At 36.0% G+C, this 13519-nt stretch overlaps 1 protein-coding gene across 1 annotated transcript; it reads left to right on the plus strand.

Annotated features, from left to right (window-relative positions):
• Positions 1-1339: 1339 nt before the first annotated feature.
• On the plus strand, positions 1340-3994 carry LOC104743979 (uncharacterized). Its single transcript, XM_087486550.1, is given in 6 exon segments — positions 1340-1526; positions 1621-1773; positions 1874-2758; positions 2867-2952; positions 3068-3199; positions 3202-3994. Coding segments are annotated over 6 exon segments (2100 nt in total). The 5' UTR covers positions 1340-1366; the 3' UTR covers positions 3886-3994.
• The last annotated feature ends 9525 nt before the right edge of the window (positions 3995-13519 follow it).

Consider the following 13519-nt stretch of genomic DNA (forward strand, 5'->3'; position numbering starts at 1 on the left):
ACAAAACAATTTAGCCAGATGTATATGCATAGCTAATAAATTACACTATTAACTGATTTGATCCTGTAACTTGTCAATCTTGTAAAAAGTAAATCTACCTAATATTACATTGCTAGATGCGCAGTAATAAGAAATCAGCAGTACGTAACTAGCAAAATGAGAGAAAGACTCAACCCCTCTCAGAAGTCTCTTCGGCTTTTGTAATTGTCTCCTACGTATGGGATTTTGAATTCTAACGGTTGTGGATCATAATCATATCTTTTTAAGACTTGCAGAGCAAACTTGGATACAGAAACGGTTGATGAAAGAAGCAAAGATTACACCATATTTTATCCATTGATTGACAAGACTTATGAAACAGAGACTAAACCGACGGTGGAAAAAGATAACAAAGATTTAAGATGGAGTAACAAACAGGAAAACCGATCGATGGAGTAATCATGGAAAGCAACATCATATGTTTTGGTTTCGAGATCAAGTTCCACCAGTGCTTCCAATAGTGGCAGTGTTCACAAAATAATGATAATACTTTTCTAGTGTACTTGATTATTGGTGGACATTTTGTTTGACACGAAGTGCATGGTGCTTTTAGTTCAATACATGCATAGATATGCAATACATGAATTACATGATATGCTTCTGAACCCATGAATCTTATTTGAACCAAAACTATTACACGATTGACAAAATAATCCACTATAATAGTCTAGTTATAAAAAAGATACTAGACATCATTTTCCAGCTTAATTGAAAATCTCATTTACATTTCAATTATAGTTGAAAAACATGATCGACGAGTCGACGAGATAAGATAAGTCTGAATATAAAGTACACGATTTCGTACGTGTACCATAAATCTTCGCCAATCGCCACCTTGGCTGAAACCATAAATCTATTGACCTTGTGTTATTTTAACTCTGGTGATGTGGTCTAATCACCACAATTAGTTGTTGTGCTCTGTCATCGTTGTATTTGCCTCATACACATGTAAGAACACAGGCCCAGCAAATCTCTCTAGCTAATTTGTGGAAATAAATATTTTTATAAATGGTCATATATGAATGTTAGTTTCAACCCAATAAGTGAATAAGCAATTTTTAGTGTTATTTGTTTAATGTGCAACTTTGCTTATTTGGTTAACTTTTATTTTCTTTCTTGCATTCTCTTTCATTTACACAATATGTACCACCTGTTACAAAATAAACTAATTTATATCCTTGTATTTTGACATTTGTCAAAACTTGTAGATAACATCTACATTTTTTGTAATATAAAAGACATTCGCATTTATTGTAATAAGATATAAACAACTTCAACATACAGATAAAATCTCACTTTTAAATCAATATCTACAAAATTAATCTTGATGTTGGTGGCAAACAGAAGTAGAGATGAAGTTGATTATACTTCTGAAATCTCTTTTTTTCTCAACCAGTTTCCGGCCAATACTAATGTTTTTGTTGTTGACACCAATTTCATCACTTTACTCAATATGAAGCGAATCATGAGACAACACGACTATCAAGGTAACTTTATCTCTCTCTCTCTAACATTATCGGTTTAGGCTCTAGAGAGTTGTTAGGGTTAGAGTTTATATAACTTTTTCTTTTGTGTGTTTAGTGACTATTGAGACGGATGCAAAGAAAGCTCTTGCGTTTTTGACAAGCTGCAAACATGACATTAATATTGTGATATGGGATTATCATATGCCAGAAATTGATGGACTTCAAGCTCTCAAGAGCATTGCTTCAAAGATGGATCTACCTGTGATGAGTATGTTAATCGCAAACTAATTTTTACTTTAAAGAACGAAATGAAACCAAGTTTTTTTTTATCAAACTAAACTAACAATCTATGTTTGATCTTTGTGCAGTTATGTCTGATGATAATCAAACTGAATCGGTGATGAAAGCAATAGTACACGGTGCTTGTGACTATGTTTTGAAACCGGTTAAAGAAGATAAAATAGCCAACCTATGGCAACACATCGTACGCAAGGAAGTGATGTCTAAACGCAATATAAGTCCATCGGTTCAATCAGATCTGGCTCAAACTGATGGATTAAAACAAGGTAAAGTTGATTCCAAGATCGTAGACCAAGAACAAAACATCGGTAAGAAAGAAGAGAGCACGCCAACGAGACCATGGACCGGAGAAATTCAAACAGTTCAATCAGATCTGGTTCAGATCAATGTTTTCGACCAACGCAACGAGTATCCCATAACCATAAACCAAGATAATGGCGAGCAAACCTTCAGTAAGAATATAGAGGGAACGACAAAGAGACCATTGATAACGTGGAATGGAGAACTTCAACCAGTTCAGTCAGATCTGCTTCAGTTCAATGTTTTTAACAAACACAACTACAATCACAAAACCAGAAACCAAGATAGCGGCGAACGAAACATCGGTAAGACAAAAGAGAGAGTAGAAACGAGACCATGGATGAAATGGACCAAAGAACCTCAACCATTTCAATTCAATCCGGTTCATATCAACAATTTAGCGCAACAAAACTACTATTCCAAAACCATAAACCAAGAAAAAGGCGAAGAAAGCAGTGACAAGGCAGCCAAGAAACCTCGTATGAGGGCTGAAGAGAAAGAATTGGTTCAGACCGACGATTCTAACAATGGTGACAGTGTAGAAATCATTGATAAGAGAGTATGGAAAAAGACACGGAAACAACGGATGACATGGACCAAAGATCTTCATAAGAAATTTCTTGAAGCCATCGAAATAAATGGTGGTATTGAAAGTACGCAATCAAACTCTTTCCTAATCTCTAGTCTTTCAATATATATCTTGATTGTTTATGTTTTTGTTCTTCTTGTTCTAATCGTGTTTTGTTTGAATCAAAACACAGAAGCTAATCCAAAGGTGCTTCTCGACTGTTTGCAAGGAATGAAGATCCAAGGACTCACTAGAAACAATGTGGCCAGCCATCTTCAGGTACAAAAAAAAATTGTTTCTTTCATGACAAGGAATCATTGAACTAGGGTTTTTTTTCACATACCAATAATACAAATTCCACATCATTTGTGTTCTTGTTGTTGTTGTTCTGTAGAAACACCGTATCTATCTTGAGGAAAAGCAAATTCCTAAACAGGCGCAAAATATTGGTTGGTCCACTCAGTGTGGAGCAGCTCCATCTCTCCAAGGTCCGAACAATGTCCACACATGCATATCACAGTTGTTAGGAATGGTCCCGCCCGAAACCCGATCCAGCAGAATCAATATCAAAATAGAGCTGTGAACCCGATCCAACATAATCAATATCTAAATGGAGCGGTGAACCCCATCCAGCAGAACCACTATCAAAATGGAGCCGTAAACGCTATCCAGCAAAAGCAGTATCAAAATGGAGCTGTGAACCCGATCCAGCAGAATCAAAATGGAGTCGTGTACTCGATCCAGAAGAATGATCAGTATCAAAACAGAGCCGTGAGCCCGATCCAGCATAATGATCAGTATCAAAATAGAGCTGTGAACCCGATCCAACAGAACCAATATCAAAATGGAGCGATGAACTTGATCCAGCATAAGCAATATCAAAATGGAGTCGTGAACCCCATCAAGCAGAATCAATATCAAAATGAAGCTGTGAACCCGAGCCAGCAGAATCACTATCACAATAGAGTCGTGAACCCGATCCAACAGAATGATCATTATCAAAATGGTTACTTGGCAATGAACAAAAACCCGTTCATAACCAATCCTTCTATGCCTCGTGTGTCCTATTTTGACAATCAACCCCACCAAACTCAACAACAACAGTCCTCTCCTCAGTTTAGTTACTTGACGAGCAATGAAGAACCAGGAAAAGCCTCTGACATCTATGCACCGGATTCTCAACTCATTTATCCAAGTTTACCATATATGTGATATGGCCTTTTCTTTTACTTAAGGCTGTCAATTTTGTTTTTTTGACATCCCTCACTTGGCTGTTTTATTTTAGGAGATTCTTTGCTTTATTTAGAAACTCAAGGTTTTGAGAGAATAAAATATATGTGACTTTTAATTTCTTGTGTGAGTCACAAGATATTTTACTTTATATATCAAGCTCTTTACAAAAAAATAAAAATTTAGTGGATAATATTGCAAATCAGTAAATCAATACCATATATCAAATTACACATGTCTTCCTAATCTTTATTATTTATGGAGTAATTATGTTTTAAGGCCTATTTTCAACCCCACTTCTATATTTTCTTTTAAAACTCTATTATAGAGTAAAATGCTATCTATTTCACTTTTAAATAAAGTAACTCTATTTTTTCCTATACACATTTTTAGAGTATCTAAAGCATAATACATTGGAGAAAATTTTAGAGTCAAAGTGCAAAATTGTTATCCTGTTGATTAATAGTATAAAAATGTTATCCCGTTGTCAATATCTAAATATAATAATTTATATCAAATGAGACAAAAATAAAGAATCAAAAATACAATTACCATGTTTGTATACTTACATTATATGGTCATATCTCACACAAAAGATGTATGTCTTGATCGATCAGCTATTTGAGCCACAATTTGTAAGAATATTTTATATTCTATGTGTCTTTCGGTTTAATTATAAACTTTAAGTTTATATTTAATGTTGTGGATTCTAATATTAAAGACGATACCATGATGGATCGGTTTTGATTAAAGTTACTAGAATTAGGATGTATTGATAACCCTCCTCCTTTATCTCAATTATATATTTATGTTCTTCTGTCACTAATGTTCACATGTATTATACGGTGGTTATTAAATTTAATATAATCACATATATGTATATATGTGACTAATGGTCATTGGATGTGATCCTTGTGAATAGTTATGTGGGTTCATTTGTGTCAATTGGACACAATTATAAATACCACAATAACTTATGCTGAACATATATGAAGAAGAGTGTGGATTCCTTTTCCATCAAAGGAATCAGAAGCGAGAAAGGTCGAAGGGAGGAGAAATCATTTGGAGACTTGAATCCATCATCAATCCTAATCAAGCAATGGACCAAGGTTAGTGTTTCTTCTTCTCTAAGAAACTAAAACTGAATAGGATTTACATTTTATGTTGAAAATGTTTCCTTATGATCATATTTTCAGGATTGATTGCTACTTGATTTACAATGTACGATGTATAATCAATTGCTATATGATTTATGATGTACAATCAGTTGCTACATCGTCTAGACAAAATTGTGGAAAACAAGGATCTGTGAACATGTGGACATTGCTTTATGGACAACCTCGACACAACCACCAGATGGTAGAAAAGGCAAACACCAGATTTGTATCAAGAGAAAGGGATATATACTTCAGGCGGATGGGATTTGCTTTTTACTCGCCTTAAGATATTACCTTATGTGTTTTGTCATGTGTAAATCTCTCTTAGCTTATGTGTTTTGTCATGTGTAAAATCAATGGCAACAGATTGTGATCTCCTTCAATTCAATAAATCAAAAATTGAAACAATGAATATTATTGGGAAAAAATGAAATATTATCTCTGTTATTATCATTAATGACCTACTAATGGCCGTAAAATCATAACAAACTTTTTAGAGCAAAAAGCATTACCATAATCATTCTAGCTAGTGAGTACGACTTCTCATGTTTTCACTTTTAGAAGAATGGCAAGGTTCTTCAATGTGGCAAGCACAACACAACCACCTACGCATCTTTTCTTTCTTGCATATATAGAGTTTGTCTACGACTCTCACTTTGTTATGTAATTCCAAATTTTTTTTGCACAAACACATATTTGATGTCCACGCAGTAATGACCATATGGTCAGATTCTTGTTGCATCAGCACAATGTCTTGAACACTAGAACACAAACATAAAAACAAGTTAATGTGTCTTGTGGCATCAGCACAATGTCTTGAACACTAGAACACAAACACAAACACAAGTTAATGTGTCCACAAAACTCTATCCATTAAAATGTGAGAAGAATCTAAAGAATGCGAGAAGAAGTTGAAGAAGAACATGAACACTATTGCTCTCTCTTTTTTAACAACATGAACACACCAACATAATCACAAGCTAACTGATTTAATCACAAGAAGACGATCACTTTTTTGTATCCATAAAATTTTGTTCAAGATAAATTATCCATTTAGATGTCTTTTAGCCAAACGTTTTTGTATTATGTTTCCAACTAGAACCGCAGATGTTAGAAGTGTCACAAGCCTACTACAAAATTATTCAAAAAAAAAAAAGTAAAACAATCAATCTGGTGGTGACCTCTGATTTTAATCATCACGATTCGCAAAATCTTTCACATTATGATATATTTCCAAAAATTACAAATAAATTTTGTAAAGGTAGATAATTTTGTAACTGAACAAAAAAGTGTAATGGAATCTACAAAACCTACTAGTAAGAAAGTGTATCGTACAAAGAAAGTGTAACTAATTCGATCGTAGATCAGAGCAATTCCTCTTCTAGGAGAGACGACCGCATATGGCGGAGGCGTTTCAATAGTAGGTGATGATTGTTGTTAACTCTCCATCAGAGTTTGATGATACGTTTTGAGATTAGAAAAACGACGACGGAGATGAAAAAAGGAAACATAATTGGGATTGTGGTAGAAGACTTAGGGATCTTATGGTTCAGTATTCGAGGATATAGGCATCTAGCGGTGGGTGGAAGAAATGATAATTTGTTGGGTTAAGAATTGGAGATCTAAGAGAAACAAAGAAGAAAAAGATGTGTTGTTTGGTAGATGTGTTCCTATGGGTTTACCGTGAGCCTCGTCTACTGTGACGAAAAACAAACTCCAACACCACACCCTTCAGATCCCATATGACACCCTAGTTTCAGGGACATGTGGAGAGGCTTAAAAGAATTGATTTGGCCACTTATCTGACCAAAGTGTACTTATCTTCTCGGTCAAGGTTCTCAGAGAACTCCAGATTTAAGCATGCTTGAGTTTGAGTAATCTCAGGATGGGTGACCTTCCGGGAAGTGACTGTCAGAACTGTGCGAGTGAGGACAAAACACAGGGAAAGATCATGTGGTAATTTGTAGGGATTGTAACAATTCTTTATAGCCTCCTGGATGTAGCAAATTGGCTGCCGGATATGGATGAGCTTACGGGTCTAGTGAGAGGACGTGAGGCCCATTAAGAAAGGTGGGTCCATGGGCTGGGATTGGACATTGGGCCCACTAAGAGGTTGTGGTCGGGGCATTAAGTGGTATCAAAGTCGAACCCAAACGAGTGTGGAGTTGAGTGGACTCACACCATCAGGGGTGACGGTCTTGGTGGGCAATGACGATGTTGCGATCTGTTAGTGGGGGTGAATTATGACACTCCGGTTTCAAGTACATGTAGAGAGGTTTAAAAGAATTTATTTGGCCACCTATATGACCAAAGTAAATGTGAGCCTCGAACGGCTAAACCGCTCGGACGGAGGTCAGAGTCGTGGGACGCTCAAGAAAACATAGACTTTCCTCGGACCAAAAGAAGTAGGGTGAAAGTAGAATGAGGATGGACGATGGAAACGAGATTTGGGGGCAATCGAACGAGTGGGACGCGGATTCCACTGGTAGTGGTATGTTAGCGGGTGGTCGGTTGGATGAATGCGGTAGCGGATGGAAAGATCGGTGGGAACGGATGACGGCTAGCGAACCAAGTCAAAAACTCGACCTTGGTTCACTAGAGAAAGATTGAGTCGAAGTGGAACACAACTAACAATCGGAATGAACGTTGTGCGGTAGAGGCGGTATGGATTGAATCGGCGATGTACATGAATGATGGGGAGCGTCGTACACCGTCTAGAACAAGAGCGATCCCAGACCGATCCTTCTAGGGTTTCTTTCAAGCCCAATCACATACTAAGATGCGAGAAAGAGAGTTGAGACAAGAAGCAAAGATTCACTCTTTGAAAAATTATAATTTCATTCAAGTCTAAGAAGTTCAAGCCAGTGACAAAGGGAACTTAAATAGTGTAAGGGTTTAGAGGGGACTAGGGACACGCGGACTCGCTACGGTCCGCACATGTTTTCCCTTGACGTGCTACCACAGATGGTGAACACGTCACCCTCTATGTGGTTTAAACAGGACCACACACGTCACATTATTCCAACATTCAAAAGAGAAGACTCTAGAAGTGTTCAAAACGCAAAGCTTTAAGAAAAGACAAAAAAAGATCACGTCCTTAAGCTAAACGCGGGAACCACGTCATGGACTAAAACGCGGCGTTGTGCGTTAGGGCTCGTCGCCTCGTTAAAACCATCTCTGGTAAACCTCATGGAATAAACCCGAAGTAAGGAAAAAGAGTATGAGTCATGATCCTAACGTCTTTGGCGCCCTCTTTCTTGGGTAAGGACGACGGTTGTACAAATGGTCTCGCCGCTGGTTGCCTTGGTCGGGTCGTTCTTTTGGTCTTCTAGGACAAAGGTTTGTACGAAGTGGTTGATCTTGTGTGTTGAATTCCTGGATGAGCTCTTGGTACGAGTGGTTGCACTGGGAATAATCCTAGGCATGCTGGCTCCAAGTTGTCCTGCGGGTGATACGAGTGTCCCGATGGTGTTCGGGTCTGGTACGTGCATTCTTGGTCGAGTGTCTGATCCGGTGCTCACATCAAAAGTGCACATATCTTTTCGGTCAAGGGTCCTAAGAGAACTTCACAGTTAAGCATGTTTATGCTGGAGTAGTCTCAGGATGGGTGCCTTTCCGGGAAGTGACTGTCGAAAATGTGTGAGTGAGGACAAAACACAGGGAAAAATCATGTGGTGATTTGTAGATAGTAACAAGTCTTTAAAGCCTCCCGGACGTAGCAAACCGGCCGTTGGATATGGATGAGCTTACGGGCCTAGTGAGAGGATGTGAAGCCCATTAAGGAGGATGGGGTTCACTAAAAAGTGGTGGTTGGGGCGTTACATCCCATAAGATTAGCACTAAAATGTCGGGCAGGTCCATATATCTCAAAAACAAAGGCAATGAACTCGACGCACTGAACAAATGTGTCATGTTGCTTATTGACCCAAACACACAAACTCCTACTTTAAATCTAACAGTCAAGCAATAATACAATTTCATATGTTTAGTGCACACCTATAACGATGACAAAGGTATAATTGTCTGAAAATGAGTTTCTCCGTACAAAAACCCTAAAAACAGTATACCTTACATCCAAAGTATGTATAATTGCAAACTTAAACTCTTAAAGTAGGTGTAAAAGTAGGTGTAAGTGCTATTCACCTATTTATTAATTGATCATGATTAAAGAAATACTAAAAAGATGACATAAAAGTTTTGATTGTTCAATTATTTTATTAACTATATTCTTGGAGATCATCCAAAGGTGGATCATTGAATATAGTTGATAAAATGAAAGAATTAATCATTTTCAATATAGTCAATAATATATATATCCAAAGGTAACATGTTTATTTGATTTATATGTGTGATCTGATTAATTATAAAACTACAAAAATTTAGCATCGTTGAAAGTGCTTGTGTTTAAATGTTACCCGAAGATTATTTAAATTCATTCATTAAATTTAAGTTACGCCTTAAAAGTCTGTGTAAAAGTGTCAAAGCACTAATATGTAAGCATATTTGCAACTTCTTCAAACTTATATGCATCTGCTAATTATGTCATGATGTTCAATGGGCGGAATTACGGTGAATGGTCCGACCAGATCCGGTTTGCATTGGGTATTATGGCTTTGGACTCTGCAATACTAACAGAGAGAAACCTGCAGCCATTATAGGAGATAGCTCTGAAACTCAATAAATTTCTTGTTAAGAGATTTGGGAACGATCTAACAGCTTGAGTTTGAACCTCATGAGAATGATGATGGCAGAAAATGTTAAGCCATCTATGCCTAAGACAGAAAAAGCAAGGGAATTCATTGAGAAAATTAAGGAGTGTTCACAATCATATTTGGCCGACAAGTCAATTGTAAGAAGTCTCATGAATGAGCTTACTACAAAAAAGTTCGGCTGGTCTCAGCTAATTCATGATCATGTGACTCACATATCTAACTTGGCAGCAAGGTTGTCAACCTTGAGAATGGAAATACATGAAAATTTCTTGGTCCAATTCATTATGAACTCTCTCCCTTTTGAGTTTAGCCAGTTCCAGGTGAATTACAACACCATTAAAGATAAATGAGACTTTAAAGAGTTAAAAGCTATGTTGGTTCAAGAGGAAAGGATAATTAAGAAAATGAAGGATCACGTTATGAATCTTGTGGGCTATGGTTATGGAAATGCTAGCAGCAATAAAGGAAAACCAAGTAGGAAGGACAAGATGAAGGATAAAACTTTCATGAAAGGACCCGAAAGTTAAATCCAGAAGGAAAAGAAGTGTTTCTTTTGCCAGAAAATGGGACACTTCAAGAAAAACTGTCCGAAAAGAAAGGCTTAGTTTGAAAAGAAAGGTACGCAACATATTTATGTTTTCTTTGAATTGAACCTTGTTGAAGTGTCTAAAATACTTGGTGGTCAGATAATGGTGTTACTACTCATTTGTTTCATATTAAACAGGGATTACGTTCTATCCAACCCATAAGAGGAGCTGTAAAATTCTTGTTCATGGGAGACAGAATGAAGGCACAAATTAAAGGCATTGGAACTTACAGGTTGATCTTGGACATTGGATGTCATGTAGATCTTGAAAGGTGTCTCTATGTACATGAGTGTTCTAGAAATCTTGTTTTTTTAGTAGATTGGACAGTTTAGGTTTTCATTTTAAGATTAGACATGGTGTTTTCTCATTGTATCGAAATGATTACCTTAATGGAAGTGGTACATTATTTGATTCACTTTATCATTTCAGTCTTGATATAAAGTTTTCTGAATCTTTATTTAATTATGAAAGTCAAGGCATTAAGCGTAGTGCATCTAATGAATGTTCAACTTTTTTGTAACATCAAAGACTTGGTCATATTACCAAAGAAAAATTATGAGGTTGATAAAGAATGAAATTCTTCCTCACTTGAATTTTAGTGATCTAGATGTGTGTAGACTGTATGAAAGAAAAACAGACTAAACACATTACAAAGAAACCAGCCACAAGAAGTACTCAAGTTCTTGAGTTAATTCACACTAATATATGTGGCCCATTTGATGCTCCATCTTGGAGCAGTGAAAAATACTTTATCACCTTTATTTATGATTACTCATGTTATGTTTAAACTTATATGTTGCATGAAAAATCTTAGTCTGTGAATACCCTAGAGATATTCATTAATGAAGTGGAAAGGCAATTAGATAGAAAAGTAAAAGTAGTGAGGTATGATAGAGGTGGGGAGTTTTACGAAAATTCACCAAAAATGGACAATGTCCTGGTTCATTTGTGAAGCTACTTGAGAGTAGAGGCATTTGTGCACATTATACAATGTTTGGTACTCCTCAACAGAATGGTGTAGCTGAAAGGCGGAATAATATTGTTTTAATGGAAATAGTTAGGAGCATTATAAGTAATAGTTCCTTACCCCTTTCGTTGTGGACGTATGCATTAAAGACTGCAATGTATGTCTTAAACCATGTTCCTAAGACTCCTTTTGAACTGTGGATGGGAAGGAAACCTAGCTTAAGAGATTTACGTGTTTAGGGATGTCCAGCAGAAGTAAAGCCATATAATCCACGAAAAGAAACTTGATTTGAGGACTATCAGTGGCTTCTTTATTGGCAATCCGGAAAAATCACAGGGATATGTATTTTATTGTCCAAAGCATAGTACGAGAATCGTTGAAACGAGAAAGACTAGGTACATTGAAAATAGTCAAACTAGTGGGAGTGGTGAACCAAGAAAGGTGGACATTCAAGAAGTTCAGGTTGAAGTTTTTTCACCTGTTGTTACACCTAAGGTTGTTGTTCCTATTGTTTCAGTACAGTCAATGAGACAATAGAACAACATAATGATGTACCAATCTCAATAGATGAAGGGACAGTTAATGAACTTGTTGCTATTAATAAAGAAAATGGTATACCACAAGAACCATTAAGGGGATCTGGAAGGCAACGAAGATCTGTTATCTCAATTCACTATGTAGTTTATGCTGTTGAAACTCAATGTGACTTAAGCATTGATGAAGACCCGGACACATTCCGAAAAGCTATGGAAAGTGACAATTCTGAAAAATGGTCTATTGTCGCGAAAGAAGAAATAAAATCTATGGGTGATAATAATGTTTGGGACTTCATAAAGTTAGCGAACAGTTTCAAAACCGTTGGTTCTAAGTGGGTCTTTAAGACTAAACGCGACTCGAAAGGTAACAATGAAAGATACAAGGCATGCCTTTTTGCCAAAGGTTTCACCCAAAAAGATGGCATTGACTATAAAGAAACATTTCCTCCAGTTTCAAAGAAGGATTTTCTTAGAATTGTTTTGAGTTAGGTGGCTCATTATGATCTGGACTTCACCAAATGGATGTGAAAAATGCCTTTCTGAATGGAGAGCTTGAGGAAGAAGTATATATGGATCAGCCTGAAGGGTTTGTCACCACAGGAAATGAACATTTGGTGTGTAAGTTGAAAAACACAATATATGGATTTAAACAAGTTTTGAGGCAATGGTATTTAAAATTTAATAATACCATTACGTCATATGGGTTTATAGAGGTTATTGTTGACTAATGCATCTACATAAAAATTAGTAGGAGCAAGTTTGTGAATTTAGTCTTATATCTTGATGATATTTTGCTTGCTGCTGCGAATGGTATGGATATGCTACATGATATAAAGAAATATATATGTAAGAACTTTGAAATGAAAGATACAGGTGAAATGAGATATCTATCTAACAATAAAAAGTGCATGATAATGAATATATATAATTTAGAGAAAAATTATGTGGTGAAAAACATATTAGAAAAAGAACATAATTTTTCTCACCACAAAATCCTTCTCTGTTATATAAATCATTATTATGATGTCCTTTTTACAAAGACGCTAAAGAAAAGTGGAGATCTAATACAAATGTTTTATACGACAATATAGTAGTGTTGTACTCGTATCCAACGTTGGTTTATTGCAAGAAGAGATTTGTGTGATACGTTTGAGTGTGTTTTAGTGATCGTATATACATGGCCCATCTCCGTGACCGTGAAAGCTCAAAACAAGTCTAGTGGTATTCCAGGATCAAAATCCCAACAATATTAGAGAATTAAAACTCTCGTTTTAATTGTTATATTATTTCATGTGTGATCGTGTGAGTGTATTTGAGTAAGAGAACTTAACCATTCTTGTTTGGAAAGACAAACATAAACTTCAGTTAGGAATACTTGAAAATCATATATTAATAACAAAAAGTATACATATATATACACATATATATAAGCTGCGCAATATAGCATAATGTAATAAACTACAAATATGCACTCTTTCATGATAACTTTTTACTTCTACATGTTTATACAAAAACGCAAATCTTACGTTTTTCAAATGTAAATTTATGTTACAAAAAAAAATATTGTTATATACAAAGGCTCCGGAGAAAATAGCTTCTATAACCATTTTTTTTAAGTCATATATAGTTACTACAACAACAAAATAAAATAGAAAAT

This window comes from Camelina sativa, chromosome 14 (genome assembly GCF_030686135.1).
Source record: "Camelina sativa cultivar CO46 ecotype springtype chromosome 14, ASM3068613v1".
NCBI lineage: Eukaryota > Viridiplantae > Streptophyta > Magnoliopsida > Brassicales > Brassicaceae > Camelina > Camelina sativa.